The 16,743-nt window shown below is 51.3% G+C and overlaps 1 protein-coding gene across 4 annotated transcripts; it reads left to right on the forward strand.

Annotated features, from left to right (window-relative positions):
* Window positions 1–287: 287 nt before the first annotated feature.
* Window positions 288–14,789, forward strand: LOC144951164 (uncharacterized). 4 transcript variants are annotated; one of them, XM_078881301.1, is made up of 9 exons: window positions 288–299; window positions 3,644–3,723; window positions 5,390–5,547; window positions 6,237–6,542; window positions 7,105–7,266; window positions 8,324–8,473; window positions 9,798–9,947; window positions 10,762–10,862; window positions 12,263–14,789. In XM_078881301.1, exons 2-9 carry the CDS (start codon window positions 3,671–3,673, stop codon window positions 12,620–12,622), a joined length of 1,440 nt encoding a protein of 479 aa, XP_078737427.1. In that variant the 5' UTR covers window positions 288–299; window positions 3,644–3,670; the 3' UTR covers window positions 12,623–14,789. The 4 variants fall into 4 exon arrangements, with proteins under 4 accessions (XP_078737427.1, XP_078737423.1, XP_078737422.1 ...); XM_078881297.1 differs by lacking the exon at window positions 288–299 and adding an exon at window positions 2,448–2,656 and having other exon boundaries at window positions 3,621–3,723; XM_078881296.1 differs by lacking the exon at window positions 288–299 and adding an exon at window positions 2,448–2,656.
* The last annotated feature ends 1,954 nt before the right edge of the window (window positions 14,790–16,743 follow it).

The following is a 16,743-nucleotide window of genomic DNA, read 5'->3' on the forward strand; positions in this document are numbered from 1 at the left end:
TTAAATTTTTGGTGTGTTGTTGTTGGCGATGTTGGATAGCGGGGATCGATTCAACTTGGCTCACGATTCTTTAGAGTCGATCGATTTTGTAATTACGTTCGATTTCTGGAATCGATTCTCGTATCGGACGGACGATACGCACTTGCAAAATTGTTCCAGGTATCAATAAAGATTTACAAATGTAAAATTAATAAAAGTAAAATAAAAAATAAAAATATAAAATAAAAATCACGACGTTTCGGAGGCAACACAAGCTTCCGTCTTCAGGTGGAACCGTCACAGCACGACAGCTTTATCAAGTAAGCTTGTGTTGCCTCTGAAACGTCGTGATTTTAATTTTATTATTTTTTATTTTTTAGTTTACTTTTATTAATTTAAAATTTTTACCTACGTGAATTTACCGAAAAAACCTAAGAATATGAATCATTGCAGTCACGAAAGCTTCAAATCTAGAATTTACAAATTTGATCAATTCCAATAATCAAATAACAATCAATACCTGGCCATTCATAATACAGGTTTTTATTGGGTTAAATATAAATGTGTCGTTCAACCCGCCACCAAGACTGCTTTATGTTCACGGACTTGAAACACGGTAGGACAAACACCTCAGCCGTGGCAGATCACTGTTACAATTCAGTGGGCTCACATGACATTGACTTCTCCAAGACAAAGGTTCTCTGCAAGCCATCTGGCTACCATGAGAGATTCGTTCATGAGGCGATCCACATATACAAACACAGAGACAATTTCAACCGAGAAGATGGATTCTGGCTCAGCAATCATTGGAAGGACGTAATGAATCATTTCGGATCTTAACTGATTGTGTTCACGTTTACGGTGACTTTCAGACCGCGTTCCACTGACTGCCATTGACTATTTATCTTGTATTCTCCGCAGGGAATGGATTCTTTGCTCCGCTGCAAGTTTCCTAACACCACTCTCCCATTGACATATTTCGTTGCTTCCTCTTAGTACCTTTCACGCGACGGTCAATGGTATAGTGTATAGCAGATTGTATAATAATAAATAGTATTAAAGTGTAATGTTTAATACAATGTATGAGGTAATATTTGGTATCGTAATTGTATAGTGAATATAGAGCAGTGTGGTATACAGTTGGGTGGGTACAATAAACATAGTGTAATATTACAATGTATAGTCTATAAGCATATTAGTTGCTGCGGCGCCAAATTATTAACATTCCTTCCCTTTATTAATTCTAACCTTACTCCCTCCCTTTGATACTGCTAATCCTGCATAATGCACGGGCATAATCAGAGGTGTGGACTCGAGTCATGTGACTTGGACTCGAGTCAGACTCGAGTCATGAATTTGATGACTTGCGACTCGACTTGGACTTGCATAACAATGACTTTGTCCCACCTCTGGGCATAATGACATTAAACCCCTCGCCAAACCTCCTACGCATTTCACAAGTAGTACTAATCGCATATCTGCATTTCCCATAAATATGCTAAATTCCTCTTGATATGCAAATTATTTTGTCAAGGCGCTCTTCCCCCCTCCAACCCAGCAGCTTAAATAGTCGCTCCAAGCCTGGGGCGTGTCATTCAGACGCTGTCTTCTCGACAGACCTGTTCTCCACCTGAGGACGGCTGCTTGCGTTGTGGCCGAAACGTCGTGAGAATTGTATTTTATTATGTTTTATTTTTATTATTTTATTATTTTCCTTCTACGTGACTTTACAGAAAGAACCAAGAATAAAAAAAACGTATGTTATGAAAAGTGATATAGTTTATAATATGTAATATATACACAGGCAGGGTCAGCTTCTGTTAAAGAGTTACAAAGCTCAGTGGGGTCTTACACCTGGGAAATTTAAATAATATAGTCCCTTCTACGTGACTTTTCCCATAAATATGCTAAATTTCTCTTGATATGCAAATTATTTTGTCAAGGCGCTCTTCCCCCTCCATCCCAGCAGCTTAAATAGTCGCTCCAAGCCTGGGGCGTGTCATTCAGACGCTGTCTACTCGACAGACCTGTTCTCCACCTGAGGACGGCTGCTTGCGTTGTGGACGAAACGTCGTGAGAATTATTTTCTTATGTTTTATTCATATTATTTTACCTTCTACGTGACTTTACCGAAAGAACCAAGAAGATAAATCCCTGCAGTCACGAAAGTTTAAAATCGAAAAATAATTATGTAATATAATTATTTTATTATATAATAATACTATTTTATTTTATTATTTTAGCTTTATTTTATTATATTATATTATTATATAATGTTTTATTTTTATTATTTTATTATTTCCCTTCTACGTGACTTTACCGAAAGAACCAAGAAGATAACGTTACAAAGTTCCGGCGTCCGTATCTATCTGACGTCTCCGCTTAACAACCAATCGTATTCGCCGTTACATCGTCACTCGGTAATCGACGGACCAATCGGAGGCGTCGTCTTATCTCGGCTCCACCCCCTCCGCTCCGTGATCGTCACATTTGTGATGCACCGCCACGCTTATTTGTCGCTTAAGCATTTAACTTTTACTTTATTGAGTTTTAGTCGCTATCGCTTGCCTCTCTAACACCAGCGCGTGTTGACGCGTGGCGCTCATTGAAGCCGGCGATTCACACGCACGGGACCGTACGTGTTGTCTCCTGGGGGGAGCGGGGGCCGTTAAAATAGGTACCAATTTGTGATAAAGAGTGTGAATTCCTGCGTTTCACGAAAGCTTTAAGTCAAGATTTTATTCTAAGCCGGTTGGAGCACTGGTCAGTGCTCGGATGGGCGACCTCTGTGCGTAGCAGATGGTCTTTATTAAGAATGCTTATTGTGCTTGTATATGCAGGGACATCATCATTTTATTCTCAGCGATTCAATTTTCCTGCCAAACGTATCACAAGCAGCGGGCTCGATGAACCCGTCCCTGGGGCCTTCGCATGAAGTGCCTTGCTGCGTTGCGTCAACATCGCCACTCGAGGGAGACAAAGGCGGACGGGCGTGGTGCTGGCTTTGTGTGTAGATGTGTGTGTGTGTGGTGCTGGCCACCCACCCCTTCCTCGTGTGCCACAGTGCCGGCCTTCATAGGAGCTGTTGCTGCTCGCTAACAGCACTTGCCCTCAACAGTGTTGAGGCTATAGGGGGATCTTTGTGTATAGATGTGTGCGTGTGGTGCAGGCCTCGTGTGTCATCCCGGCCTTCACAGGTGCTACTCTCCAGCAGAATTAGCCCCAACAGTGTTGTTACGTGAGGGATCTTTGTCTTGATGTGTCTCACACACCTGGTGTGTACCTGACGTTTACACACCAGGTGTGGTGTGTAAACATCACCATTGGGGAGACAAAGGCGGCCGGGCGTGTTGTTGGCCACCCACAACCCTCTTGTGCCACAGTGCCGGCCTTCATAGGTGCTGCTGCTATTCCCTAACAGCGCTTGCCCCAACAGTCTGTGAAGGTGATATGCGGGGCCTCTTTTGTGAATGTGAGAGAGAATGTGTGAGCGTGTATGAGTGAGTGGAGTTTGTATGTTCTCCCCGTCTTCTGCATGGGGTTTCCTCCGTTGAATGCCACTAATAACTACCCGGTTACCTAGCAGGTAATGCGTCCTGTGCTCGTAAATTTTGTTTTTTCCTGAATGAAGTGGTCGGAAGCTCGTGGTGTTTTCATTTCGCAGGCAGCGAGTGCTGGAAGATCAGGAATCATGGATTTGCATGCCATCCTGGAGCCTGGTGACATCCCAAAGCCGGGACTTTGGTAAGGAGGCATTCATTCATAGCCACCACGTTGAACTGCTTTCGCACAGTACAACCCATGGGTGCCCGTTGACCCAACTTTGGGGCGCGCATTTTTTTTAATGCGATCCCGACCGCAATGGGCGAATACAATTTTTGATTTCAATAAATTAGGATGAGAGAATTACAATGAAATGATAACGTGGATGAACAGTTTTACTTGTATTGGAAATAATGTATTTTTGTTCCAGACGATTGTTTTGATCCCCCGGACAAATGAAATATCCTGATTCATAATTGATTTTTGAGATGTTAGCCCACCGTAACGATCTGACCAAAATTTGTGTCGTTAAGAACCTGCACTAGTGGGCACGTCCAACCTAATTAAAGTGTCACCCGTAAAAGCATTTAACGGTTTGTTATCGCTTGAGTTCACCCGGTGCGTTCAATCAGAATCAGAATGTGTATTTATACCGGAGGAGGAATCCGATGAGCTATAATGCTCTTTTTTTCACACATGTCCAGTAGGTGCATGGGGTCAGAAAGTTACAACAACAATCACAATTACAGTGGTAAATCGATATACGTCGTTTATTCGTTCCAGAAGGTAGGACTTATACCGAAAATGACGTATACCAAACGGATTTTCCCATAAGAAATAAAGGAAATGGAAATAATCCGTTCCAGAGTATAAGAAATGTTATTTTTTTGGCATATTATACATTAATGGGGTTGTATAAAATAATTTAGACACTACGTATTACTCAAATGCATACATAAATTAAAATAAATGCGTGAATAAATTAAAATAAATTGAAATAAAATACAATTTAACATCACTTTACTTTGCTGAGAGGAGTCGATAGCAAGCGCGTCGTATCCCAAGCAACACGTCGTATCTCAAGACATTTCTCTCTCGTCAAAACACGACGTATAACAAATTCTACGTATTTCAAAGCGGTCGTATACCGAGGTATGACTACAAAAAACACGATAGGAGTGGCAAAGTATAGAAAAGGTTATAAAATCACCAAAAAAATGAAGAATGAGACTCAACAATTTTTTTTATTTTAGCAGGTAAGGCCCACTGAGCTATGAGCTCCTTTTTCAGAAGCGACCTGGCCACAAATGATAGCTCAACGAAGTGGCTAATCGCTTGGAAATTTATAGCAGCCAAAATAATCTAAGTAGTCGGAACACGTGTTTATACATGTGGAGGGAAAACAATTGGAGGACCCGGAGAGAGACATCCACGCGGCCACGGGGAGAAGGTGCAAAATCCAAATATAAAGCCGTCAGGGTCGGGATCGAACCCCTGACCTTCTGCATACCAGGCAAGGAAGATGTAGAGCTTCTTTGGCTCCTTACGTAGTCAACTGTTCTAATCGGAGATGCGGGGGAAGGACAACAAACTCAACACAAAAAGCAGTTCTCAAGAAATTAGTTCTTAATCCAAATTATTTAAAAAGTGCGTAGCTCCAGCGGCTTCCTGACATCGGAAGGAAGAGCGTTCCAGACGGCCGCAGAAGCGCATCTGAAAGCGGCGTTGGGGGGCGGCCGGCCGGGGGTGTACGTATACGCGTGTGTGTGTGTGTGTTTCGTACGTGTACGTATAATCGTGTATATACGCAGCGTGTACGTGTGTGTGTGTGTGCGTCCCCTCCCCTCCCCATCTGGCCGTGGGGCAGGTACGTGTTAGCCCCACGTGGCCAACCGCCCCCCGTCACCGTGGGCCACACCTGCACGCACCTGGCGGGCTCTCGGGGCGGAGCGATGGGACGGGTGCTGATCGTCGGCGGAGCCAATCCCGAGGCCAGCTTCAAGCACACGGTGGTCCTGGACCTGGGTGCGCTCACGCGCGTATTTGTGTGTGCGTGTGGCGTTGTGGTGTGCGGAGCCGTAGCGTTGCGGTTAGCGCGCTGCGGTTAGCGCGCTGCGCTGCGAACCCCGTGACCCGGGTTCGATTCCCGCTCATGGCCAACATCCGTGACCAATATATGAACCGATCCTGGGCCTCTCCAGGTGAACTTTGCCGCAAATGAGCACCTGGTGATGTGTTTAAACATTGATCCCGACCATTCCCTGGGTCTCTCTTAAGACTCATCCGTTAACACTTGACACCTCCGATGAGTACGGTTGGCTACGTAATGTTCTAAAGAAGTTCAACGTAATACATACTAGGGGCACCGTGGTGGCTAGGAGATGTTTACTACCTCGCCTGGTGTACAGGAGGTCGTAGGTTCGATCCCGACCCTGACGCCTGCTGTATATTTGGAGTTTGCATCTCTCTCTCTCCCTTTCTCTCCCTGTGGTCGCGTGGATTTTTCTCCGGGTCCTCCGGTTTTTCCCTCCACGTATCGAGCATTTGACTACCGTCATGAAGGGACCCGGGCGTGGTGCTGGCCACCCACCCTCTCGTGTGCCGTGCCGGCCTTCATAGGTCCTCGCTAACAGCACTTGCCCCAACAGTTTGTTACAGGCAATATAGATGATCTTTGTCTTTGTGTGCGTGTGTGTCTCTCTGCGCGCGTGTAGATACCTACGAGTGGCGTACCCCCGACTGGCGCGGCCTGCAGCCGCGCTACGAACACGCCGCCTTCATCTCTCCCTCCGCCCCCCTCGCTGAAAGTAGTTCCGCCGATGGAAATAGTTCCACCCCGGAAGGCGGTGGCGGGCGCGCAAGTGGCGCCGAGGCGGCTTTGGATGGAAGCCCTCGCGGCTCCACAGAGAGCCCTCCTCCTCCTCCTCCATCGCTCACGAGTAGCAGCTCCGCTGGGCTGTGGGTCTTTGGCGGAGCCGATCGTACGGGCAACAGGAATTGTGTTCAGCGGTTGGATTTGGGTGAGTCGCCCCTTCGCGTAACGCGGTCGCCTGGCATAGTGGGGAGGGTCTTGACGACGCAAATTTGGTCAGATCATTACGTGGTCGAAACCAAAAATGAATGGCTTATAACTCTTAATATGAAACGTATGTATGTTCAATATCCATACATTGGTAAGGATGAAAGTTACAAATCACATTTGCAAATGCAGTTGTATCCAGCACTCATTATGCTTCAGGATATTATTTGAAGGCAGAGTTACAATGTTAAGGGAGGAAACAGGGTTGTTCCAAAATATTGCTACGTACGTATGTTGAACTTCTTTCGCACCATACGTAGACAACCCTCCTAATCGGAGGTGCGGGGGAATGACAACAAACTAAACACAAAAAGTAGTTTTAAAGTAATGACTTTGTTAATCTAGACGACGATTTAAAAGTGCATCATAGCTCCAGTGGCTTCCTAATATCAAACGGAAGAGCGTTCCAGACGGCCACAGCAGCGCGTCCGAAAGCGCGCGACGCGGTAACCAGGTTTGAATGGGGGCGGCCGGGTTTGGGGGGGCGTCTCTGTGTTTGTCAGAGCAACGCAGGTGGGAGAGCCCCCCAGTGGGGGGCACCCCCCCCTGCCCCCGCACGTACCACAGCGGTGCGGCGGCGGTGGGGGGCACGCTGTACGTCGTGGGGGGCGGAGCGCACGGGGCGAGCGCCGTCAGGGACGCCCGCCTCTACGCCTTCGACTCTGGTGAGTGTACCCCCCCACACGAGGTCGACTCAGCCTGAAACGAGTAGTACTTGAGTCTGTGTGTATGGATAGGCGCGGCCGGACGTGGTGCTGGCCACCCACCCCCTCGCGTGCCGTGCCGGCCTTCATAGGTGTGACTCGCTAAGAAGCACTTGCCGCAACTGTCTGTTAAGCCTATACGGAGGGGCGGGTATCTTTGTCTTTATCTTGTTGCTGCAATGGAGCGCTTGTGGAGAGAGTGGAACAATTCCCATATTCGTGGCAGCGCGCTCACGACGGGTTCCGGTTTGGCAGCGGAGATGGCACTTTGAATCTGCCAAGTGGCATTATCTTCTCATTGGCTGCGTAAGTAACGGCTGTGTGGAAACTGCTTAGCCTGTCGCTGCAAATGAAGACTAGGCTCTTCTCTGACACTACACAGTCTCGCCATCTCTTCTCTACGCTTGTGAAACGTGGACTCCGACTGGAACACCCGCACCGGCTGCTTGAAACATTCAGGCTGGCCCTGCTTTTATGATCAATCCTGGTTTGAACCAGACTCGATTACAGTGTGAGGCATTTACAGATCCTTGAAAGATCTGGACTTGGTCCCATAATCAGTGAGCTCCAACGGCAGGCGAGGCTGCGTTGGCCAGCCACCGCATGTCCAAGCAGCTTCTGTTTGGCCAGATGGAGGGGGATAAATGGGTGCAGCACGGACTAGAGAACAGATGGGTTGATGAGTGGGTGAGTGAGCGGGATGGGCTGGAGAAAAGGTGGACTGATGAGTGAGTGTGTGAGTGAGTGGATGAGTAAGTGAGTGTGTGAGTGAGTGGATGAATAAGTGTGTGAGTGAGTGGATGAGTAAGTGAGTGAGCGGATGAGTGAGTTTGATGAGTGGGTGGGTGAGTGAGTGGCACGAGCTGGAGAAGAGACGGAGCTGATGCGGTACAGGGAGTATGTGGAGCTGAGTGGACTTGCCGATGACCGGTACCAGCGGTGTCAAGCTCGGCTTCTGTGGAGAACCACCACTGCGGTGCGTGTACGGTAGCGACGCGTACCGTTCTGTCCCGCGCAGTGAACCGGCGCTGGTCGTGCCCCGAGACCAGCGGCGCGGCCCCATCACCGCGGCACGGCCACGCGGTGGCGTGCGTCGGCGCTCGGCTTTACGTGCACGCCGGCATGGACGGCTCCGACTTCCTCTCTGACCTCCACGTGCTGGACACCGGTGAGCGTGCCGGACATGGGAGCCGAGTCGCGGCTACTAACGCCGCGCGAAGAGGGCCTCTCTTGAGACTCATTTGTTAACACTTGGCACCGCCGATGAGTACGGTTGGCTACGGAATGTTCGAAAGAAGTTCAACGTAATACATACTAGGGGCACCGTGGTGGCTAGGAGATGTTTACTACCTCGCCTGGTGTACAGGAGGTCGTAGGTTCGATCCAGACCGTGACGCCTGCTGCTGTGTATTTGGAGTACGGGTAGGATACGGGTATCGGGTACCTTATTGCGACCTCTGGGATGAAGCCATGTTGCAGGCGCGGGTGGGTTGATTCTAGGAACTCGAATTGTGAGAAGAGACAAGACGTTGGGAAATGAGTGACAAACGGTGACTCACCAGTGACTCACGGCCTACCCGTACCCGGCTGCACCAGGGTCGCAAACGGCTACCCGTACCCGGCCGGGTACGGGTAGCCGGGTATCGGGTAGGGTACGGGTATCGGGTACCCGGTTGCGACCTCTGCTGTGGCCCTCGCCTGTCCATGCCGTGTGCACGCTAGGGGGCGCCCGGGTCTTTGCGAGCGGACTCATTCCCGATTCGTGGCGAAATCTTCGCTGCCGTCGTAGTCATCGTCGCCGGCGGCGATCGTCGTCAGCTCGTCCGTCACCATTTTGTCACCCCCCCCCACCACCCCCGAGTAACATTTGCGGTTAACTTTGCAGCATTGGGATGTTCGGTAAACACACACAGTTGTATACACAACAACAACGACAACAATGACAACAGGTGGCACGACCCGGACACACGACGGAGATACGTTGTGGCTGTTTGGAATTCTCTTCCAAGATATTAGGACGCCGTTGGAGCTAATGCACTTTTACATCTCGATTCAAATCTCATTTCTTTTGAACTGCTATTTCTGTTTAGCACGGTTGGGTACGTACGGTACAACAACAACAGGCGGCACAACCGGAATACACAATGGAGAGACTCGCAACGGCACAACCGTGTAAACCCACGCAGCCGTGCACAACAACAACAACGGGCAGCACAACAACAACCGCCATTCGCCACTAAGTGGCGGTGACGTCACCACGAGGCTTGTGCCAGGCCATGTGCACCTTGAGGCCACGTGAAGTGTCGAACGCCCGCTGGCAGGAGGTCACGGGGCAGACCCAGCAGGTGCCACGGGTCGACTGACTGAGATGACCGAGATGACCGAGATGACCGAGATGACTGGCTGATGCACCACCTGTGCCCCCTACTGCGCCAACGGGCGGCACGACCACGTGATGACGCGCGCTTTGTCGTGCCTGCCCCGGCCCACAGCGGCCCTGCGCTGGGAGAAGGTGCGTTGCCGTGGGGACGTCCCGTCGGGCCGCGCCGCGCACGCCGCCCTGGCCCACGGCAGGTTCCTCTTCACGTTCGGGGGCCTGGGCCCCACGGGGGCCCTGAGCTGCGCCTACAAGTTCCACGTCGGTGAGTGACTAGCGCACGCTGGCACGCACGCTGGCACGCACGCACACACGCTGGCACACACGCTGGCACGCACGCACACACACTGGCACGCACACACGCACACACGCTGGCACACACGCACACACGCTGGCACACACGCTGGCACGCACGCACACACGCTGGCACACACTGGCACGCACGCACGCTGGCACGCACGCACACACACTGGCACGCACGCACGCTGGCACACACGCATGCACGCTGGCACGCACGCTGGCACGCACGCTGGCACGCACGCTGACACGCACACCGACACGCACGCTGGCACGCACGCACGCTGGCACGCACGCACACACCCTGGCACTCACGCTGGCACGCATGCTGGCACGCTGGCACGCAGGCACACTAGCACACAGATACATGGGCATGTGGGATGGACCCGTGCACACGCGTGTACGTACGTTTTGTGTATAAGGGCGCGGCGGTGGCGAGATGTTAACTACCTCGCCTGGGGTACAGGAGGTCGTGGGTTCGATTCCGCCCCTGATGCCTGCTGTATATTTGGAGTTTTCGTGTGTCTCTCTCTCCCCGTGGTCGCGTGGATTTTTCACCAGGTCCTCCGGTATTTCCCTCCACATTCAGAATCAATAGCACGCGTTTAAAGTATTGCTGTTATAAATTTCCACGCGATAAGCCACTTCGTTGTGCTATCACTTGTGGCTAGGTTGCTTTGACCTTCATGCGTGAATTGATGGGCGCTTGTGATGAACAGTTGTTGTGATGGGCGCTTGTGATGGACGCTTGCGATGGACGGTTTTATGTACGTTGTTGGCAGATAAGCAGCGGTGGACGCTGGTGAAGCTGAACTGTCCACCCCCGGCCCCACGACTCGACCATGCCATGTGTGTCATCCCCTGGGTCACCCGTCTCAGGCCGGTACGACAACGACACACGCGCTGCACAGCTGTCCCGTGCGCAGGCAAGGCCGAGTGCACGCTCGCAAGGCTCCGCGATGACCCCAGGTCAATTGCACGATTGCGCTACTCAGCACCATCCTCCGTAGGCTTTCACGATACTCCCCTCCACGCTCTGTCCTGCCTCCCCTCTCATCTCACTCCACTCCCCTCCACGCTCTGTCCTGCCTCTCCCCTCTCATCTCACTCCACTCCCCTCCATGCACTCTCCTGCCTCTCCCCTCTCATCTCACTCCACTCCCCTCCACGCACTCTCCTACCTCTCCCCTCTCATCTCACTCCACTCCCCTCCACGCACTCTCCTGCCTCTCCCCCCTCATCTCACTACACTCCCCTCCACGCTCTCTCCTGCCTCTCCCCTCTCATCTCACTCCACTCCCCTCCACGCACTCTCCTGCCTCTCCCCTCTCATCTCACTCCACTCCCCTCCACGCACTCTCCTGCCTCTCCCCTCTCATCTCACTCCACTCCCCTCCACGCACTCTCCTACCTCTCCCCTCTCATCTCACTCCACTCCCCTCCACGCACTCTCCTGCCTCTCCCCTCTCATCTCACTCCACTCCCCTCCACGCACTCTCCTACCTCTCCCCTCTCATCTCACTCCACTCCCCTCCACGCTCTCTCCTGCCTCTCCCCTCTCATCTCACTCCACTCCCCTCCACGCTTTCTCCTGCCTCTCATCTCACTCCACTCCCCTCCACGCTCTCTCCTGCCTCTCCCCTCTCATCTCACTCCACTCCCCTCCACGCTCTCTCCTGCCTCTCCCCTCTCATCTCACTCCACTCCCCTCCACGCTCTCTCCTGGGGCTGCGAGGTGGCTAGGAGATGGCAGTACAACACGTGTGTTTGAGAACCCATTCGTGTGGATCTCTGAAGAGTTAACCATTCATACGCATGGTGGGTTTCCTCCCACTTTCAAGAGCACGCCTTACAAATTAAATGTTGCCAAACATCTCAGTTTTGCAGGACCCTCTTGAAAAAGAGTATTTGGACTCGGTGATGGTGAGATCTTCCTCGTCTGGTATACAGGAGGGTCATGGGTTCGATCCTGACCTTGACGCTTGGAAACTCTTCCCGTGGTTCCGTGAATTTTTCCCCGGGTCCTCCGGATTTTTTATTTCCCCATTTAGAATAAACGTGCATCTCGATTATTGGGCTTCTATAAATCTCCACGTGCTAAGCCACTTTGTAGAGCTATCATTTGTGGCCAGGTCGTTTTTGAAAAACAGCTACACAGCTCAGTGGGCCTTACCTGCTAAAGTAAGACATAGTTTGAAGTTTGAGTTGGTTTAATACTTACGTTAATTTTCAAAAGGTGACAGCCGCCCATTTGACAAACACGTCCGTCCGCCCAATCCGTAGGACTCACCAGAACTACCCCAAGACGCAGCTGCTGCTGTTGCCGGAGCCTCATCACCTCCTCATCCTCCTCATCCTCCTCCTCGTGACGCTGCTGGTCAGTCCGAGTCGGCCCCACGCCGCTCACCCGACGAGACGGAGCGTGCCGCTTCCCCATCGTCCGCTCCCAGCGGAGCGACCGGCGTCGCGCCGCTGCACGGCCCGGACGTCGTCGCCGCTGCCGGCGCTGGTCGGGTCCCGGCATCGGTGATCGGAGACCCCGGCGGCACCGCCGGCTGCACCGCGTCCCTCTGCCTGGTGTTCGGAGGCATGGATGGAGAGGGAGAGATATTCAACGACTGCATGGCCATGTTACTGGAGTAGCGAAAGGTGTGACGCCCGTTGAAAAACGAAACTAAAACCGCTCGAATGTTTTATTATTATTTTACTAGGTAAAGCCTCGCTGGCCATGGCAGATGATAGCTCGATGAAGTTGATTATCGTCATCGGGTGGAAATTTATAGCGTCGGCCAAATACTTGAAGCGCGTGACGTTGATTCTAAATGCGGAGGAAAGACCAGAGGACCCGGAGGAAAGTCCACGCAACCAGTGGAGAGAGAGAGAGAGACACTGCAAGCTCCAAATATACAGCAAGCGTCAGGGTTGAGATCGAACCCACGACCTCCTGCATACCAGGTGAGGTAGTTAACATCTCACCACTCACAGTCAGGAGGGTGCTGCTGCTGCTTTGCACTACTGTTGTGTTTGTGTTGTATTGTGTTTGTTGATTTGAAGCTTTCGTGACTGCAGGAATCCATACTGTTTGGTTCTTTCGGTAAAGTCACGTAGGTAGAAAATAAAATAATTATATTTTATACAATAAAATAATTTTATTTTATAAAATAAAATAATTTATTTTATAAAATTATTTATTTTATTTTATTGTGTTTGTTGTTGTAACGCTTTGACCGCGTGTCCCTACTAGACATTTGTTATAAAAGAGCTTCATGGCTCATCGGATTCCTCCGGTATGAATAAATATTGTGAATGCCGATTGAGTGATTTGCCAGGTGACCTTTTAAAGTTGTATGCTTAGGTGGAGACCAGTTGCATTGCATGGAGTTTATTGTTGTTGTTGTGGTTATAGCTGTCTGGAGGAAAGCGGAGAACTGGGGGGAAGCCCACGCAGAACAGGGGGAGATCATACAAACTCCACTCACTCACTCTGCAGAACAGGCGGAGATCACACAAACTCCACTCACTCACTCTGTAGAACAGGGCGAGATCTTACACACTCCACTCACTCTGTAGAACAGGGGGAGAACACACAAACTCCACTCACTCACTCACACACTGCAGAACAGGGAGAGAACATACACGCACCACTCACCCACACTCACACACTGCAGAGCAGGGGGAGAACATACAAACTCCACACAGAAAGTCACCCGAGTCCGGAATCGAACTGCGGAGCTTCTTGCTGCGAGGCACGCGCGTTAACACTGCACCGCCACCCCCGCTCCTGTAAGGTAAAAACGCAGCCCTGCAGCTGCTTGCTCACACGACTGCTGGTGGAAGGGGCCCCCAGTTGACAGTGCCTACACTATACCCTACCACAAGCAACTGCTATTTGTACAGAGGCTACGGTGAAGGCAGGGGAGATGTTGACTACCTCGCCCGGTACGCAGGAGGTCGTGGGTTCAATCCCAACCCTGACGCCTGCTGCTGTATATTTGGAGTTTGCGTGTCTCTCTCCCCTGTGATGAGATGTTAACTACCTCGCCCGGTACGCAGGAGGTCGTGGGTTCAATCCTGACCCTGACGCCTGCTGTATATTTGGAGTTTGCGTGTCTCTCTCCCCTGTGATGAGATGTTAACTACCTCGCCCGGTACGCAGGAGGTCGTTGGTTCAATCCTGACCCTGACGCCTGCTGCTGTATATTTGGAGTTTGCAGTGTCTCTCTCTCTCCCCGTGGCCACGTGGATTTTTCTGCGGGTCCTCCGGTTTTCCCCTCCACGTTTAGACTCAACGCCACGCGTTTAGATTCTTTGGCCGCCGTTAATTTTCCACGCGACGGTGACGAGCCACCTGGCTGTGCCATCGTTCGTGATGGACCAGGTCGCTTCTGAAAAAGTCCCCTCCGTAGCTCAGCGAGGGGCCATACCTGGCAAAATACCAAAAACCCAATATCTCAGTTTAGTTCATGAACGTGTCTTTACTCTCCGTCTGGACGAGTCGGCCGCGTGCCTTCTTGGCGGAGGGTTTCCCTTCGCCAGCGGGCGGTGCTCGGAGCTGGCCCCGACACGGATGTCCAGTGTCTATGACGGACTGCCACCGCTCCCACCGCCGCTCCCCTTCAAACCAATCCGTCTGTCCTGTCCGGGGGGGGTGGTGGGGGGGGTAGCGATGAAAGTGGAGCCGTGGGCGGCTCGGACGGGGAGAGAAACAGTCGTTGGGTCGGTCGATTGCGAGGCGCAGTAAACAAGGCAAAGCCTCTTTTGACGGAATTGATCGGGGCTCATAAATGGCAAATTAGAAACATGGGGTGGGGGGTGGGGGGGGGAAGCTCTTGGAAAGACAAAAAAATGAAATTTTTTGTTTTATGGTGGAGGCTTGCAAATGTCATTTTTTGTTTAGGAGGCACGGGTGGCGGGGGACGCGGGTGGGGGGTCATTTCCCAGCTGTTTGTATGTAAGTGCGTACTTTGAACTTATTTTGCACCGGTACGTGGCCAACCGTGCTAATGGGAGGTGCAGTGCTGAATCAATGGGTAGTGTTAGCCTGTGGGCGGCAGTTTCTGTAAGTGTGTATTTTGAACTTCTTCCGCGCCCTATGTAGCCATCCGTGCTAATCAGAGGTGCAGCACTGAGTCTATGGGCAGTCTTAGTCGATGGGCAGTCTGTAAGTGTGTACGTTGAACTTCTTTCGCACCGTACGTAGCCGAACGTGCTAACGGGAGTTGCGGCGCTAAGCCTATGGGCAGTGTTCGTCTACGTGCATTGACATCGTTGGACGCCAGTGTGTGAAGCTGCCATGGGAAAGGCATGGCACGTGGTGCATTGCCGTCACCAACACCATGTGTTGCATGGCGCGCGGTGCATTGACAGCGGTCCACTCTCCACTGATGTTCGTTGTGACCAGGAGTCGGATTCGGGTCGTCGTGTTTCGCAGCGCAGCGCGCTAACCACTGACCCACACTCGCGTACACTTGACGGACACCATTCAGACGATGTCTTTCCGACAGACCGGTTCTTCACCTGAGGACGGTTGCTTGCGTTGTGGCGGAAACGTCGTGAGAATTGTGTTTTATTATGTTTTATTTTTATTGTTTTATTATTTCCCTTCTACGTGACTTTACCGAAAGAACCAAGAAGATGAATCCCTGCAGTCACGAAAGCTTTAAATCGAAATTTTCTCTGGAAGTTCGTTGCGAGCGATGGCCTGTGATGATGATGATGTTGTTAACCACGACATGCAAAAAAAATACGCACTTTGCCAAACAGCGAAGAACTTCTCCGCTGTCTGGCACAGACGGACGTCGTTAACTTTCCATAAATCAAACAACTTCCCCTTTCCCGCAACGGGAAATCGGTGGACGTGGTCGGCCAAAGACGTCGATCAATTTTTCCCGGAGGGTGGGGGGGTTGGTGGGTGTGAGGGAGGAATCGTGATAAAGATTACATGCGAAGACACGGTTGAAAAATAAATTGCGTCCCACGTTTAAAAAAAAATTGTCCCGGGCAGATTTCCAATGCCGGCGATGGTTTGTGCAGAAGTGTCTGGCTGTCGAGTCTTCTTGGCCGGGATGTGCACCCCGAGGGATCGGTTGCACGCAACGGGTTCGCACGCAACCCGTTCGCGTGCAACCCGTTCGCACGCAACCCGAGTCGAAGAGATGGGTGGCAGAGTGGCGGTACTGCAGTGGTAATGTAATGTAGTAACTCGGCAGGAGACGACTTCACGGGTAACACACTCTTTATTTTATCAAACTTGGTTACAGGTGACTAACACCTACTTTGTATCTCGGGTGACAAACACCCACTTAGCTACTTGGCGACTAACGCCCACTGAGCTACTCGGATGACCAACATCCACTTAGTACTCGGGTGACAAACACCCACTTAGCTACTTGGCGACTAACGCCCACTGAGCTACTCGGATGACCAACATCCACTTAGCTACTCGGCGACTAACGCCACTGGGCTACTCGGATGACCAACATCCACTTAGTACTCGGGTGACAAACACCCACTTAGCTACTTGGCGACTAACGCCCACTGAGCTACTCGGATGACCAACATCCACTTAGCTACTCGGCGACTAACGCCACTGAGCTACTCGGATGACCAACATCCACTTAGCTACTCGGCGACTAACGCCACTGAGCTACTCGGATGACCAACATCCACTTAGCTACTCGGCGACTAACGCCACTGAGCTACTCGGATGACCAACATCCACTTAGCTACTCGGCGACTAAGTCTTCAGCTCCGTCTTCGGGTCT

This window comes from Lampetra fluviatilis, chromosome 61 (genome assembly GCF_964198595.1).
Source record: "Lampetra fluviatilis chromosome 61, kcLamFluv1.1, whole genome shotgun sequence".
NCBI classification, from domain to species: domain Eukaryota; kingdom Metazoa; phylum Chordata; class Hyperoartia; order Petromyzontiformes; family Petromyzontidae; genus Lampetra; species Lampetra fluviatilis.

What these genes read in the sequence shown, in the direction of transcription:
- LOC144951164 (XM_078881301.1), top strand. Translation starts at nt 3,671, where the DNA reads ATGGATTTGCATGCCATCCTGGAGCCTGGTGACATCCCAAAGCCGGGA. An exon ending in CACGGTGGTCCTGGACCTGG is followed by an intron (nt 5,548 to 6,236) that starts GTGCGCTCACGC and finishes GCGCGCGTGTAG; the next exon opens with ATACCTACGAGTGGCGTACC. An exon ending in GGGTCACCCGTCTCAGGCCG is followed by an intron (nt 10,863 to 12,262) that starts GTACGACAACGA and finishes CCCAATCCGTAG; the next exon opens with GACTCACCAGAACTACCCCA.